Source organism: Aspergillus aculeatinus (assembly GCF_003184765.1).
Source record: "Aspergillus aculeatinus CBS 121060 unplaced genomic scaffold BO66scaffold_13, whole genome shotgun sequence".
Lineage (NCBI taxonomy): Eukaryota > Fungi > Ascomycota > Eurotiomycetes > Eurotiales > Aspergillaceae > Aspergillus > Aspergillus aculeatinus.
In genome coordinates, this window is record NW_020291482.1 from 297,286 (window position 1) to 313,823 (window position 16,538).

The window sequence follows — 16,538 nt, forward strand, 5'->3', positions numbered from 1 at the left end:
CGACACCTGTGAGATTCGAACTCACGCGGGCGAACCCACTGGCTTAGCAGGCCAGCACCTTAACCACTCGGTCAAAGTGTCCAATTGTTGATGAGTGGCAAATATCTACAAAATATCACATATGAAAATTTGTCATTCTCGGAGAATCACTTTGGCATCCACCAAACATCGTTGATTGATCGGATCAGATAAGATGTTCGAAGATTGCACGACGTCAAAACCAAGTCATGGATATGACGGCTCCCGGCGAGGTACGAGAAAAGTCACCCATATGTATGACAAAGGTTTCTTGAACTTTGTGTGGGTTTGCTTAGAGTGTGGTAGTCTTACTGTGCTTGCAGGGTTGCGGATAGAAGCCAAGCCAAGGGAGAGCTTTCCTTTTTAAAACGAACTGGGGGAAGAGGTGCTTCACATCCATGCTCTGACTTCTCAAGCTCTTTCTCTATTCCAGAGATATGCCGCCTTTATGCATCAGCGCACTTGAGATATCATAAGGCTCTAAGTCAACATCAACCAAGAGTGGCATGTCAGGTAAGCGAGGGTAATGGGCGTCAACTGCTGTGGTGGAAAGTTCCCTTCCGATAAAAGGTTCTGCTGATGAAAAACTCCTACAATACATTGTCCTCTTGTGTCTCTAAGTGCGCCGGAGAATATAAATATGCTTGAAGCATCCAAAGAATCATTGGTTTGCGGCCAGCCCGTGGTGTCTCTAGATCTCCCAGAGTCCCAAGTAAATCTTGCCGGTCCGGTTGCAAGCTCTGCTATTACCTATTCCCATAGTACTTGACGTTCTCATAAAACGCTTGTCCCTTGTGTGGCTTGCCCACTAAAATATCATGGATCAAGGGGCTCATTCTTGTGGCGATTCGGGAGATGGTCAGGCATCGCCGCCGAGTAGATCTGAATCCCATGAACGTGGAAGGCGTCGTCGGACCGGTCCCGAGGAACCATGTCCGATCTGTCTTGCTCCGCTGGGGATAAACACAGCTGTGCTGGAATGGTGTAGAGCAGAGTGCGGTACAACCTTCCACATAGCCTGTTTGTTTACTTGGTGGCGCACAGCTGGGCATGAAGGGATGATCTGCCCTGCTTGTCAGTGTCGTTGGCTTGATCTGGACAAGATCAAGGAATGGAACACTTGATTTCCTGCCCTTGTCGGAGAGACACTCTTTGTAGTCGTCGTGCAATTTGTTGTCGCATGATTGCACCGGCTTTATGGTTAGTTAGATACCAAAGGTGGCCAGGCCCCGAGTCCAAGGCTTGATATAAGAACGAATCTAACCTTTGTTACTGCATGAATTGTCCCAAGGAAAAAATCATACGATTTGGCTCTACCACAGCGTTGTGGACCATGTTATCAGACCTTGTGGCAGAATGCTTGTCCCGATCATGCATACTCTACAGGCACTGTAGGCCCTGCTCGCTCCCTTGGTGTGTGGCAGGAAATAACACAAGCTCGTGTCTGGAGTCTGTAGAGTACTCCGTCAGTCACAGCCTCGAGGACATCACTTGCCACCATTTGTGTGAGTGGTCTCATTGACAATGTTCCATACACGCGCTGCAATGCGCGCCACGTTGTGGTGTTTCGGCCTATTTCATTTGAGATTTCATCGGAGAAGTTCAAGTAGTCTGCCTAATGGAATGGGGCTGTTATCCAAGTATTCTCACTCCGTGTGTGGTGAGTGTTGACCTGAAGGGTTTCCATGACCACTCAGCCGATGCAGACTTTGCTCTATCACTTCCTCACGCTGTGTGCTAATAATACTCCTTTCGTCAGTATGACCACCAAGGCCAACTAGCTACCTAAGGTACTGGAATTTCTTCGGAAGCTGCATGCTCGAGTATGGCATGAATCGAGCTGATTGGCCGGTTGGTTGTATACATCTGCCCTACGGCATTTCCATCCTGTTCCCGGCTGGACGCTCCTGGGTTACCGCAATACATTCTCGGGTGTCAGAGTCGTGCGTATCGATCGGTCAAACACACGGAAGAGGAGTACATTGAGTAACGACCAGTCTGCACAAAGAAAGCTTGCCGTCCCGGAATTCGGCTTCCCGGGCTCCCTTCTTCCATGGATCGGGCCCATCCGAGCCGTGGTGTGGGGTCAGGGCAGTAGTACCGCTGCTCAGGCCGAGCTGGTTCGACGCATGTGTCCGGTCGTCGTGTATGGCAGAATGAGCATTCGAGCAATGGAGTCTGGGCGATGGAAATTGTTGGAGAATATAGCTGGGGTCTCTGACAAAAAGAGATTTGCGACACCTGTGAGATTCGAACTCACGCGGGCGAACCCACTGGCTTAGCAGGCCAGCACCTTAACCACTCGGTCAAAGTGTCAAATTCTTGATTACGTCAGTGACCTGTTGCCTCTATGGCTCTTTGGATTGAAACTAACATTAGTCGCCTGGTAGCTTGTTTTGGTATACGACCTCGGTGGAAACAATACATGACTTCAAGGTTCTCAATGCGCAATAGATTTGCTGCCTTATTAGTCTGAGTTATAGGCGGGCTTTCTACTTCTATATATTTTCATCTTATGTTTTTTATCTATCTCGATTGGTCCTGTGCTGAGTAGCCTGTGGTCGGGTGTTATATTATCGTAGGTGCGGTAACATACCTTTCCACCGGCGCACTGTGTCCGCTGTCCATGGACGCGCGCGGTGTAGATACAGACCACCTCCATCATGGTGGAAAGTGTAGAATGAGCATGGTACATGGTGGATCCCGAAAACTATCATTCCACATCCACGGTCGGCGAGGGTCCGACCACTTCGTGCAATTGACCGTGGGTTGGGAGTGGCAACTACTGCCCAGAAACGCCCTCTCCCGATGCAAATATATAGCACGACGACAATTTGAAGCTGCACGGACCAACGACACCGACCAGATGGCAAAAAAGAGAAAGAGGTAAAGACACACGACATATGGGTGATGACTGGTCGAAGGTGGACACCCCATTTCTGCCAATGACAACTGTACCCATGCCGGGCAAACCGGAGACGATCCCTACACCAACCCAGCCACAGATGACAGAATACAGATGAACAGTGCATCTTAGCCGTCCCAGCAAGGTAGCAAGGAGCCAATAAATCCAACCGAGCCTCAAGAGCCAGAGATAAGATCCAATCCATAGCAAACCACTAACCTACCCGGATCTCACCTGATGTGCAACACAGCGCACATGGGACTCTGGTCCTAATCACCGAACGAGAGACCACAAGGGGCGCCAATCCCTCGGAAGATCTGTAGCCGGCAATAAATAGTCCCAGAGAAGCATACATTCGATACATACACGAACCAGCTCGCATAAAAGGCGTGCCGGCCCTTTAGCGCGTCATAGACATGATGACGACGGTGACATGCAAGAGCTCCGAAAGTACAACCACCGGTCACGGAGATATCATGTATACATACACCAACGCCGTGTAGTTCAAGAAGGTATTGGATATGAAACTCTACCATATGACATGAGAGAAAACAAAGCTAGCGAACTTGTGCCAAAGGCGGATAATTTTACAGGCGATAGAATCATTTAACAAGTGCAGATCGCAGACACGTGGTATATCATAATTTGAAAGTCACGTTAAGTCAGCAAATAGACACTTTGACCGAGTGGTTAAGGTGCTGGCCTGCTAAGCCAGTGGGTTCGCCCGCGTGAGTTCGAATCTCACAGGTGTCGATTTCTTTTTTTGCATTCTCCCAGTTCTTCAGGAACAGCCCGTTCCAGCCAGGCCTCGCACATCCTCGTGTGCTCTAACCTGACCTCAAGGCGAGAACAACCATGTGCGTAGCACTCATGCCTAGCCGGACGGCAACTGTAGTCGCAATTCGCAGCCGACAGTACCTCAAGTCACGCAGATGCTAATATAGCCCAGGCGGACACCTGCGTATCTACGTAAGCCACCGTACCGTGACTACAGCAAGCCCAAAGTACATCTACCAGGTACCTCGCGTACTCCATTGGCCTGCATGACTCCGAGACACCCGACAGATCGATGCATGTCAATAGGGGCCCAATGTGCCAGCATTGGTCGTCAAGATAGAGTGTTTCATGCTAAACGATGGCCCAGAAAAGTGGCAGCAAGCTGCATCATCCTAGCCCAACACTGATGATAGGTCGACTTCCCATGTCTTTTTTTTTTTCTCGCCGGAGCCATCAAAGCTGGGGCCGTCCGCTCCCAAAGGATTTATGATGATTTTGTACCGAACCGCGGAGAACGAGTATCGGAAAAAGGACGGGACCACACAGGAGAGATCAAATCAAAGCATTGGTAGCCGCCTCCAGGCATTGGGCTGAATTGACAACTGCGCTGCCAGCAGCGAGGTGGAAATTGATCGACGCCATCGGTGAGAAGGGCAGGCAACGTTTGACTCGGTGATTTGGTGAGAATCGAGGGTGCCAATCACATACGCCAGGGCACACATCTAGTCATCGAGACCCTCTCCAAAGATGGCTGTGAAAATTAAGAACAGAATCGCGACAACCGAAAAAGAAAAGAAAGAGAAAAAAAAATGGAAGCCTGATATGTACAGTATACGTACTCGGCGGTGCTCGTGGTGCAGCCCCGCCTGACACAGGAGGAAGAGGAGGAAGAGGCAGGGCCGGGCTGGTAAGTTAGTAGTTAGTAGTTGGTCTGCCAGCCACCCGTTTATATTATTCTTCCTCCCCCACGCCCCCCCCCCAGTTCATCATCGCAGTTCAATCCTCCCTCCCTCCCTCCACTTGCACTCTGCGCCAATATCCATTGACATCCACCTGTATTGACATTCCTTTCACCGCATGCTCCACGTCTCTAGCCTGCATTTATTCATTGTCCTGCCACCAGTCAACAACACCAGAGCCCGCGTTTCGTGGCTTGTGTAACACCGCACTCAAAAGGAAGTGTATACTTGCTTCCAGCCCGCCTGTAATTATACTCCGCATCGGCACATTGCCCGCCGACGTCGCGTTGCAACATTACCCATACCTGAGGTCGCTCGCTGTCATAGCCAACTATGCGATCATAGGTATAGCCTTGAATTGTTTGGTATACGCTATTCTTAGACGCAGGGCCAGTATATTCGGTCCTACTTGTCCACAGCTGTGACGAGCTCTCCGAAAGTCGTCGATGCGAGTTTGCGCTACAGTGCAAGTCGCTCCTCAGACCACGAATCCATCCCAACCATGGCCACAGAAAGTACCCAAACAACCGAGGGCGGAAACACTATGCCTTCCGATCAAGTGTCCAGTAACACCTCGCGTCCAGTCACATCGCATCGGCGACAGCCCTCCCAAGGATGGTTCACTGCCGAGCACGAGCCCGATGGGGGGAGCTATCCGAAGAGCGTGAAAGACCAAAGCATCCCTCTCGTGCCTTACATCCCCGAAAGGCCACATGGCAATCGTACATCCCGCTCAGGTTCCACAAACACCAAAGGCCGAGGTAAAATGCACCCAGAAGAGGTCATGGGGCGGACAGACAGGCTACCGACGCTACAGCCGTCCCTCTGGTCCGAGGAGAACGAACCGCCACAGGCCACCGGCATCAAGCGACACCGAGGTGATGGTCCCAAGCCCCCAGTCTCCGAAAGCCAAGCATCTCCCCTGAGCCGGTCGAATACGCGGCGATCTACAGCGGACCCTGGACAGTCCTTGGCCTCGGATCGCTCGCCCCTTCAAATGCTAGAAGTATCATTAAAAGAGAAGAAAAGAGCACGGGTGCTGGAGGCTGAAATGAAGCTCAAAGAACGAATGCAAAGGGAGGCCGACGGCCGAGAACCAGCATCCTCGCAACCCCCAAATCGGGCCGATACAAGAGTAGCAGGCCGCGAGGACGCTCCACGAGCCATGAGTGGACAGGCTCCTAGACATAGCCAGCCTGCTGCACCGGGTACGAAGCGACCGGAACACCGACGCCTTGCCTCTGAGCCCCGAGCCGAATATGGTCCACTGGAACAAAATCCATACGAGAAGCCCAGACCATCCCGCACCAGAGCCCCTTCTCTACAGGACCCAGCGGCATACGCGGTTGATGGGGGCCCCTATGCCAGCACTAGACAATCGAGCGCGGCAGTATTGGACAGAGGCACCGCCCCTAGACGAACGGTTACCGTAAGTCACAGACCTGCAGGACCTCCTATGGGCCCACGAGCGATGAACACAGGCAGTCACCAGGATTCGCGAGCGTATGCCTCCGCTGCCTTTGATTCAACCCCCCCAAAACAGGATAAGATGGCGCCCTATGGCAGAAAGAATGTGCCCAGTCAAATGGAATCCAGCAAGCCTGGGCCGGGGCCGGGGCCGCAAGCACAGCATGAATCTGTGGCTCAAAAAGGCAGACCATTGCCACAAGTTGGTCCAGCTGCAGGTCCTCCGCAACCAAAGACAACATTCCCTCAAAGTAATGCAAATAACCTTGCCGGAGTTGCTCCGGAGCTGTCTATCCCCTTGGGTGCCGATATGAGCGCCGATTTGAGCCGAGAGACTTTCGGCACAGAAACAAGTGCGCCGTCAAAGCCCAAGGTCTCATTCAATGTGCCACCGCCCACACCTCCTCCACTATCGGAGTGGAAGACCGCACAAGTTGCCCGATTAGGAGCTTCCGACTTTGACTTCCAGCGACTCGATGCCGATCGAAGCAAGGCTTGGTGGGAAGGCGCCACGAGTAATAATCGTCGACGCAGCAGGGCACTTCCAAGCGACTTCCCGCAAAGAACACCGGCTCAAAAATCAGCAGGTAAGCTCTCCGAGTGGGGATCCAAGGAAAGTTCTTCAAATACTGATAAGGATTGTCGTTTAGGTAGCAAACGCTTCCAGCCGCCGATATTCCTGAAATGTGGGCCTCTACTCCGCTATGGCGGACTAAGACGAGTCCGCATTGACGGGCCCAATGGGCCATTTAACAAGGAGACATGGAGAGGTAGCATCCTCATTGTGACCCAAGATTCGCGCTCGTCTTATGAGCCATCCCCAACCCTACGATTATTCCCACAACCGATGGATCTTCTCCCCCCTCCACCAGTTCAGGTAGATGGTGAAGAAGCTCGCCTTGCACCCGAGTACGTTGATCCTACGGCAGGGTTGATGAAGCTGGGACGAGACGGGCGGGCTCTATATGTCAAACCAGTGGACCATATCGATGAAGAGACAGACCTCTCGGTCATTGAGAATGACGATGGCCTGTTTGAGATGTCCCCCAGCATGGTCGACTACAGCAGTGAGGGTGTCAAGCAGCCTGTTCCCGCCAATCGACTTCACTCCATGGACGGAGAAGTCGCTGGAAGCTATACTGAGGTCACTGGAGCCCGTCTCTACGCGGACCCAGGACGAGATGTGACGTTCTGGAGGTTCAACATTGAGGTTGAACTAGGCCCTACCCAGCAGCGGATTGCCTATAGGCTGAATCAAGGACCTGCCATAGGGTTTTGGGTTCCCGCACGTGGACAATCAATGAACATCGTGTTCCATACGGGCAACGGCTTTAGCGCAGCTGTCAACCCCAACAAATTGTGTGGGCCTGATCCTTTGTGGCGTGACATATTGACTGAGCACCAGACCCAGCCCTTCCACGTCATGATTGGTGGAGGTGACCAGATCTTTAATGACAAGGTCATAGCAGAGACAGCCCATTTCCAGGAATGGGTAAAGATCAAGAGCTTGGGCGAGAAGTATGACGCTTCATTTACAGCCGAGTTTCGAGCCGAGCTAGAAGACTTCTATCTTGGAAACTACTCAGCGTGGTTCTCGCAAGGGCTTTTTTCCTTGGCCGGCTCCCAGATTCCTATGGTGAACATGTGGAACGATCATGAGATAATCGAAGGATTTGGGTCCTACCCAGAGGAGTTCATGAATTGTGCTGTCATATCGGGACTCGGGAATATCGCATTCAAGTACTACCTCTTGTTCCAACACCACAGCGTTCCCGAAGAGACCGAGGCTGAGGAGCCGAGCTGGCTTCTGGGAGCTCAGCCCGGCCCATATATTAACCAAAAGAGTCGGCATCTATTCATGTCCTTGGGTGACGGAGTGTCTTTCCTTGGATTAGATTGCCGTACGGAGCGAATGGTAAGTCGATGGATTACCAGTATTGAGTCGTGCTTACTAACTCGTGCGATGCTACAGACCGATGAAATCCTCAGCGAACAAACGTGCGATCTGATCTGGGACCGATGTCATCGCGAGATAACGAGGGGTGAGACCAAGCACTTGATTGTCTCTCTGGGTATCCCAATAGCGTACCCTAGAGTGGTATGTGATAGACTCAAAATCTCGGGGCGTACAAGCTTGCTAACAAGTTCGAAGGCAATGGTCAAAAACATTCTCAATAGCCGCAAGTCCCTGGGTAAAGCCGGACTTTTCGGCGGCTTGGTCAACAAGAATGGCGGCAAAGTAGAGATCTTCGACGACCACTGGACGGCTAAGCACCACAAGTCTGAGCGGACGTATTTGATCGAGGATCTGCAGGACTTGGCCGCAGAAAAATCAGTTCGAGTCACTATCCTGAGGTATGTTCGAGTGGCGTATCCTACTAACAGCAGCTGACTGGATTGCTTTCTAGCGGAGATGTCCATCTGGCCGCCGTCGGCCAATTCTACTCGAATCCGAAATTGAGCATCCCTAGAGACAAGGACTACCGTTACATGGCCAATGTCATCTCGTCCGCTATTGCGGACCTGCCTGAGACGGAGATGATTTCCGACATGCTGAACAAGCGCAACCGGGTGCATCACATGGATACCAATACCGACGAAGACATGGTCCCGCTTTTCACTCATGATGTGAACAACAAGCCTCGCAACAATAAGAGACTGCTACCTCGACGCAATTGGTGCTCCATCCGCCAATACCAGCCAGGTCGGTTAGCCCGAGCGACTAGTACGGAAGGTTTGCTAACATACTCCTAGGTTCTACGCCCCCAGGCACACCGCGGTTTGCTCTGAGACCCGGCGCGGAGGAGCCCCGCCCGCGTAAACTGAAAAGAACGCTATCACTGACCCGTGGGGATAAGCCTCCCAGCGGAGGCCTATTCCGCCGGCTTTCAGGCCGTGGCCCGCCACCTACGAAAGAATTCAACCTAGGCGAGGCCCCAATCGGCCGACGGATGAGCATGGATGGACCCTTCACTTCGGCTGAAACAGGGGATGGCTTCCAGCCTGGATTCTTACAACGCCGCGCCACGAATGCTAGCCAAACGATGGGCAGCCGTGCAGGTGGAGGGCTGGATGGACCGAGCCATATGGAGGAAGGCCTTGCTATCACGCTCAATCTCGAGCTCAACCCCAAAGACCCAGCAGGTATCACGACCCCATATAAGCTGCTGGTTCCCGCGCTCCGATACGAAGGGATGGACTTTGACCTACCAGCGGCCCCGGTCGCCAAAGGGTGGAAGAAATGGTTGGGAGTCCGGGGCGCCAAGAGAGAGAGGTTGCCAGCGGAGGACACGGAGGTTGAGGATGACTATGATGACGGGATGAGCGACGAGGAAGATGAAGAGGACGAGGGTGGCTATGACAATCCTCGAGAGGTATATGGTGGGGGGGTGGGCGAGGGTGGTAGTAGTAGGATGGCCCCAGCCGGGTTGGTGGGTGCGAGCGTGGACGATATGGAGGGGGAAGAAGAGGGCGAGAGGGAGGAGACGACTCCTTCGAAGCGGAAAAAGTGGTTCGGACGATCGAAATGAGGGGTGAGGGGTGAGGGGTGATGATTGACGATAAGGACATGCATGTACTTGATGAGATGAATGATGAATGAACGACGTACGGAGTACTCTGTAGATAATGAGATAATCTGATCGATAATCAATGGGGGTCTCGCCCGGCCGCCGCTTGGTAAGCCGGCCACGTGACCGGGGCCTCGCCGCCGGTGATTTGTGAGAAATTCATTGTTGGCTTGGTCCTGCATGGATGTCTGTATGCATTTGACCAAAAAAGACTTTAACCGCCCTTTCATAATTTTCCAAGTCTGGATCCGATCTGAAAATTGCATGGGTTGGTGTTATTGTTGTCATTGTTCAGTGGACTGCCCTCTTAGCTAATCTCGCCCCGGCCAGCCCGACTTTCTGGTGGATTCGCTGCCCCTCCGTTCGGCTTCTCCCCATCACTATTAATTCATTCTGCTTCCACCACACCATCCTCCATTCCCACTTCCTTCTTATAACTCTTCCCTCTTCTTCCCCCTAATACCGCCAATCTGTTTTCCTCCGCCTTTCGTCGCTTTCCCTTCTCCTCCCTCCGTGCATCTCTTGGATTGACTGCCGCGGCCACTTCTTCGCTCCATCAAAAATCCTCACCTGCAACTTCCGCTCTCCCGAATCCCCTTTCGACGCCACTGCGCGTCAATCCTCCTTCATCCTCCAGAATGGTTCACACTAACGTCGTCAGTAAGTATCATCGTCTCAATTGGGCTGCCTGAAGCGGGTCTTAACCATCTTTTTGCCATTAGTTATCGGCTCCGGCCCCGCTGCGCACACCGCTGCCATCTACCTCTCCCGTGCCGAACTCAAGCCCGTCCTCTATGAGGGTATGTTGGCTAACGGCACCGCCGCTGGCGGTCAGCTTACCACCACTACCGACATCGAGAACTTCCCCGGTTTCCCCGATGGAATCGGCGGCGGTGAACTCATGGAGAACATGCGCAAGCAGTCCATCCGCTTCGGCACTGAGGTGATCACCGAGACCATCTCCAAGGTCGACTTCTCCCAGCGCCCCTTCAAGCTCTGGACCGAGTGGAACGACGGCCCCGACAACGAGCCCGCTCACACTGCCGATGCGGTCATCATCGCCACCGGTGCCAATGCCCGCCGCCTCGACCTCCCCGGCGAGGAGAAGTACTGGCAGAACGGTATCTCGGCGTGCGCCGTCTGCGACGGTGCCGTCCCCATCTTCCGCAACAAGCCCCTCTTCGTCATCGGTGGTGGTGACTCCGCCGCCGAGGAGGCCATGTTCCTCGCCAAGTACGGCAGCAGCGTGACCGTCCTCGTCCGCAAGGACAAGCTCCGTGCCAGCAAGACCATGGCCCAGCGTCTCCTGGCCCACCCCAAGGTCACCGTCCGCTTCAACACCGTCGCCACCGAGGTCCTCGGCGAGGAGAAGCCCATGGGCCTGATGACCCACCTGCGCGTCAAGAACGTCGTCTCCGGCGAGGAGGAGGTCGTCGACGCCAACGGTCTCTTCTACGCCGTCGGCCACGACCCCGCCACCGCCCTGGTCAAGGGCCAGATCAACCTCGATGAGGATGGATACATCGTCACCCAGCCCGGTACCAGCTACACCAGCGTTGAGGGTGTCTTCGCCTGCGGTGACGTCCAGGACAAGCGCTACCGCCAGGCCATCACCAGTGCTGGTATGTTTCTTACTTTCTTCACACAAGAGTCCAACAACCCTTGCTGACCTTCCATTTTCTCCAGGATCCGGCTGCATTGCTGCCCTCGAAGCCGAGAAGTACATCGCCGAGAAGGAGTCCAATGACGAGGAGCCCGTCACCAGCGTCGAGAAGTCCACTGTTCAGCCCACCCAGGAGGTCAACGGCGAGGTCAAGAAGGAGTCCGAGGGTGCTACCACCGAGTACAAGTCCAACCCTCTTCTTTAAGCGATTTCGCCAAAAACCCTTTCCTTATCTACCGCCCTTTACAACCGCATTCGCCCCCCACCCTTTTCTCAATGCCTTCCATCGCATAGATCGGGTTTCCATTACTAGACACACTCCCCCATTTGTCACCTTGTTGTGTGTACACCATACACGCAGAGGATGATGATACCCCTTTGTCACTTTTCCGTCAGGAATTTCTTCCTGCTCCGATTCTGTTACGGGATTATATCTTAGACTTAGCGTTTTTTTATCTTGATCTTTATTCTTTTTTCTTTTCAGATCTGATCTCATCTTTGTGATGTACATACAACGTGATACAACACACGCACCACACACCAGGAGGGTTGGTTGGGGTTTTCCTTTCCATGGAATTCGAACGATGACTGGAACTGAATCTTTGACTGTGGAAATACATTGTTACAATAAGGATAGAATTAGAAATAGAAAGTCATGAAACTTCTTCTTGGATGTTCTTGCAAAGATAGTATAACACTAAATTCTACTAAGTTTTCCTCGCTTAGGAATGAGTCGGGCTGTTCCACTCGCCGCTGTTGCTGAGCAGAAGGGAAATAGCTTGTATAGATGTAAGAGAGCTCCCGGCATACGATACGGGAGTGCTGTTGGCCACGCTGCTGGTGGTGGTGTTGCTGGTGTTGTTGCCGGTGCCATTCTGCATTACCCCTGCAAGCACATCACCACTGGCCGCACCACCACTGGCCGCACCACCACTGGCCGCACCACCACTGGCCGCACCACCACTGGCCGCACCACCACCACCAGTACCATTCGAAATTCCACCCGCAGCAGCATCCCCCAAACGAAGATCCAACTCTCGCTCCGCCACCCACCCGTCAAACGGATGCTCCCGACACCACCGCTCCCGAACCTGCAGGGCGCGTTTCTCCCACTCGGCGGCTTCGCGACGCCACTGCTCCATGACCGCCGCGTTGGTCTGCCGGTTCACCTCGATCTGCTGGAGGTAGGGCCGCTTCTCGGCCGGGTCGGCCTGGCGCCACATCCGGCCCAGCGCCTGGCGGATCTCGTCGCGGCCCGCTTTGGCGCTGGGGTCGTTGGTGGCCGCGCGCCGGGCTGCGTCGCACTGGGCGCGGCACCGGGCCCAGACGTCCTTCTGGTAGAGGAGGAACGGGTTGAGGGCGGCGCGCGCGGGATGGGGCACGGGCGCACCGATTTCGGCGGTGACGGCGGCCCACATCGCCTTGTCGTAGGCGGCGTGGTGGAGGGACTCCGGGGAGGGGTTGGGGTCGTTTGGGGTGGTAGCGGGTTGTTGGTTGGGGAGGAGTGGGTGGATGGAGGAGGTGGTGGTGGTGGTGGTGGTGGATGAAGGATGATGCTGTTGTTTGCGCTTTTGGCCGGTGTTTGCGGTTGTTGTCGTTGACGGAGACGGAGCGAGAAGGGAGTCACCCGTTGGGACGACCTTGGAGCCCTTTTCTGGCACAAGAGGGGTGGTGATTTCGATAGGCCCGAGAACGCTGTCGATGATTTCTGAGGCTGCGCGTAGACCTGACAGATAGGCACCGTGCACGGTGGCAGGGTGGGTGGCACAGGTGGCTTCGCCGGCAAAGTGCAGGTTGCCGATCGACTGGGCCATGAGATCGTAGTCGCCGGGAAGGGAGTGGGCGGCGACGAAGGAATAGCTTCCGCGAGTGAACTTGTCACTGGCCCAGCGAGTGATGATCGTCTCTAGAGGGTCCGGGACAGCAACGTGCTTGAAAACATTGCGGAGCTGGCTGGTCACCTCGGCGATGATCTCGGCGTCTGGAGTGCATTCGGCTTGGTGAGCGGCGTCACCGGCCATCAGGGCTATAAGCACAGGCAGACCGGTCGTTCGCATGCAGTTCCAGAAGAGGTAGAACCGACCTCGATTGGCGGAATAGTCTTCTTGTCTCATGCTGTCGCGGTTCTGGGGCTCGCGTAACAGACCAAACATGTCACGTTCCGTGTCCCAGAAGGGTTGGTCGAATACAAGAATCACCTTGTTCATGACCCCGAAACCTAGCCGGTCGATTGCCCCCAGTTTCCACTCGGGAAGAGGAGGGGAGAATTGGATGCTTCGGTGCTTGAGAACACCCAGGGATCCTGTGAAAACGACTTTGTCCGCCATGAAGCTCTCACCGTCTTCACACTGGATGTGGGCTTTCTGTTTGCCGCGGCCAGTCTGATCATAAGAGATCCTGCAAACGACTTTGTTTGGATGTAAGTCAAGCTTGGTTGGCAATGACCACAGCCCATACGGAAGCTGCTGGTATCCGCCAATGACCTGCGAGTGCTCCCCTTCGAACTCATTGCCCATATCCTGGTCCCACCCCGAAAGACTGAGCTTGCCGACGTTGGCTGCATTTGCGTATTCTAGATTGGCCATATGCCAGTTCATCAATCGCATATCCTTCGGTGTCAGCGGCAGCATGTGCTGGTATTGCCGGACACCCTCATCTAAGACGGCCCCCAGGGTTTGATTCCGGGAGGCCTTGGCTATGGGATCTAGATTAATCATTTCAGTATCTGAGACCCCGGGTTTCAGGCTCCAGCCCATCGTCTGACAAGCGAGCTTGGTTGGGTTCTCTTCGTTACTGTCCGCGTTTGCTGAAGGGGCACCGACTGGTTTGATTTCTGCTGTCTTGTGACCCACACCTCTACGGATTTTTTTGGCAGGAAACAATAGCCCAATCGTACCGGCAGCCCTGGCCTCTTCATATTGCCGGACGGTTAGGCCATCGTTGGTCACGATGTCACGACCGTTATCGATCAAGTCTCGCTCACCTTCCGCCGTCGGGACAATCACGGATTTGTGACGATAGAACCCCGAACGATCCAGAACATCGTTGTAGAGCATCTCGGCCGTTGCGTCTCGGGCTTCGTCTACCGCAGAGCCATCGATATCATAGATCGTTGATATGTCACGTAACAGATGATAGGGGAGAGCCAGCTGGCCGCGAACGATCTGATCCAACGGATTGCCATGCTCAAACCCCACGATGATCTGTGCGCCCATTTCGGCTTTCGGCACCAGACCTGGAGCCAATTTCGAGGACTGCAGGCTGCGTAGCGGATGCGAATAAATACGACCGCCAATCCTTCGCCTCCCTTCCAGGACAACCACCCGTGGAGACGAGTCGGCATCATGGTAATGGCGAAATAGTCCCTCCAATTGTCGCGCACAGCTCAAGCCTGCCACACCTGCTCCAATAACCACAATTACCGGGCCATCCCTCTGACGACCCTTTCTGGGGGTTACCAGGGCGGCGGGAATCTCCACACAGCCAAAATTGATATATCCATTCCTGATGAGCCATTCATAAGCGAATGAGGCAAGATTCACCCAGCGATAGTCTTTCGTACATCCCAGTGCTTCCTCTTTGGAAACGCTCACCATTGGGTTTCGTGTCCACAAGCGTAAAATCCCATTTCGAATGTTCAGATACACAGTGACTTGAAGATGACACAGATGGTCCTGAAGCGCATCCTGCTCCTTCTTGTGTAGGGAGTAAGGATTGAGTCGAGAGGCATACGCTGCTTCAACGCACTGCTGAGCATATACTGCCGCAGGCATCCTCGGCGGAATCGACGATCGCGGGCGATACTTTATGGGAACCGGAATGCGATGCGGACGGTCCTTGGGTTCGGTTGAAATCGAAGCAGAACCCGAGGATAGAGCGCCGGTCAGTGTTGTGGACGGCGAGTCAGACGTTGATTGGCTAGCACCGGATGAGAGGCTTGAAGAGTATGAGCCCGTTGTTGATCCATTGAGATGATCGCGCGGTACAGTCGTACCATTGGATGCATGTAGTGTGGTTGCAGTGCTGGCAGCGGGAGTAGTAGCAGTAGTCGCAAATTGTCCGTTCGACCTCTGCGAAGGACTCGTGCTTTCCAAAACAGGAGGCTGCATTGCACTGCCATTAAAGGTCGGTGCCGCGGCGGTCGAGGCCAAGGCACCATTCGCATTTACAAGCCCAGTGGCATACACTTTGGTAGGCTGGATCATTGCAGGAAGCCGTGCCGGCTGACTGCTTTCAGGAAAGACTTGCCGAGCCGAAAACATGGACAATTGTCCCCCGCTACTGGCCATAGTCCCGAGGCTCGTAGACAAATATGGATTCAACGGGCTAGTATAGGAGACGCGCCCATTAGGGCCCTGGGGCCCCAGAGAGGCAGCGGTTTTCATACTAGCTGTATGTTCCTCTATCGAACCATGCTAGGTTTGACTATGAGAAATCCCTGACTTCGGGAAGCGAACGGCTTGGCTTGAAAATGTATAAGGTTTCCCTTCGAAGGCGAGTTAGAAAGTCCCACCAGAAATTGACACACGATGCCAGAGGCCAGAGCTATTATACACAAGAGAGTAGTTGACTTACCCTTGGTCGACACCATTTATATCAGGCTGAGAGGGGATTCGATTGGAAGATCCTTATCAGCCAAGCCCATGATGCCCCAGATCCCCCGCTGATGCAAGCATTGAAGAGGCAAAATCAGTGGTATACCAACCTTGGAAGATCGCATTTGTAAGCCACAGCAAGACCCTCTGTTTTTCTGCCTCTCTCGCCCATGAGAGGGGGGACCGAATCAAGGGGGAAAGTGAGAGGGTATTTGCGGAGAGCGGAAAATGAAGAGGAAGCGGCGATAAACTGAACGACAGATGGAGATGCATTTCTGGATCGGCGGCATGTTCGCCCGGATCCCCGCCAGTCCGTTCCCGATTCTCCCCCTACGCAGGCCATACATACATGCATACATACATAACTATGATAGATATGATTTATGTCTACATGAGTGCTAAATCATGCCATTATTAGGCCAATGTCAATTTGGTTTTACTCAACAGATGAATTACAAGAGGGGCCGAAAGCCGCCTGGGATTCTTCGCAGTAGAACCAGTTCCCAAACCAGGAGAACAGGATTCGTGAAGCGTAATAGTCATCACTCTCTCTTTATAGGATACAAGGCATCGCTCGTAGGAGAA

General features: G+C 53.7%; 4 protein-coding genes and 3 non-coding genes across 7 annotated transcripts; 3 read left to right on the plus strand and 4 right to left on the minus strand.

Annotated features, from left to right (window-relative positions):
• Positions 1-81, minus strand: BO66DRAFT_t107. The gene has a single exon. It is a non-coding gene; the product is annotated as a tRNA-Ser (tRNA).
• A 2,172-nt stretch (positions 82-2,253) lies between these two features.
• BO66DRAFT_t106 lies at positions 2,254-2,334 on the minus strand. The gene has a single exon. It is a non-coding gene; the product is annotated as a tRNA-Ser (tRNA).
• A 99-nt stretch (positions 2,335-2,433) lies between these two features.
• BO66DRAFT_38780 (uncharacterized protein) lies at positions 2,434-3,249 on the minus strand. The gene has a single exon (XM_025646390.1). It carries the CDS (start codon positions 3,126-3,128, stop codon positions 2,592-2,594), a length of 537 nt encoding a protein of 178 aa, XP_025505968.1. The 5' UTR covers positions 3,129-3,249; the 3' UTR covers positions 2,434-2,591.
• Positions 3,250-3,595: 346 nt separating this feature from the next.
• BO66DRAFT_t100 lies at positions 3,596-3,676 on the plus strand. The gene has a single exon. It is a non-coding gene; the product is annotated as a tRNA-Ser (tRNA).
• Positions 3,677-4,713: 1,037 nt separating this feature from the next.
• BO66DRAFT_469869 (uncharacterized protein) lies at positions 4,714-9,688 on the plus strand. The gene is made up of 6 exons (XM_025652747.1): positions 4,714-6,713; positions 6,777-8,041; positions 8,099-8,224; positions 8,279-8,481; positions 8,535-8,830; positions 8,881-9,688. The coding sequence occupies exons 1-6, from the start codon at positions 5,162-5,164 to the stop codon at positions 9,654-9,656; spliced, it is 4,218 nt and encodes a 1,405-aa protein (XP_025505969.1). The 5' UTR covers positions 4,714-5,161; the 3' UTR covers positions 9,657-9,688.
• Positions 9,689-10,095: 407 nt separating this feature from the next.
• On the plus strand, positions 10,096-12,011 carry trr1 (thioredoxin-disulfide reductase TRR1). The gene is made up of 3 exons (XM_025650345.1): positions 10,096-10,355; positions 10,418-11,317; positions 11,382-12,011. Exons 1-3 carry the CDS (start codon positions 10,334-10,336, stop codon positions 11,561-11,563), a joined length of 1,104 nt encoding a protein of 367 aa, XP_025505970.1. The 5' UTR covers positions 10,096-10,333; the 3' UTR covers positions 11,564-12,011.
• A 97-nt stretch (positions 12,012-12,108) lies between these two features.
• On the minus strand, positions 12,109-15,939 carry aof2 (putative lysine-specific histone demethylase Aof2). Its single transcript, XM_025646485.1, has 3 exons — positions 15,934-15,939; positions 12,320-15,844; positions 12,109-12,291 (listed from the first exon to the last, which is right to left on the minus strand). Exons 2-3 carry the CDS (start codon positions 15,741-15,743, stop codon positions 12,239-12,241), a joined length of 3,477 nt encoding a protein of 1,158 aa, XP_025505971.1. The 5' UTR covers positions 15,744-15,844; positions 15,934-15,939; the 3' UTR covers positions 12,109-12,238.
• Between the last annotated feature and the right edge of the window lie 599 nt (positions 15,940-16,538).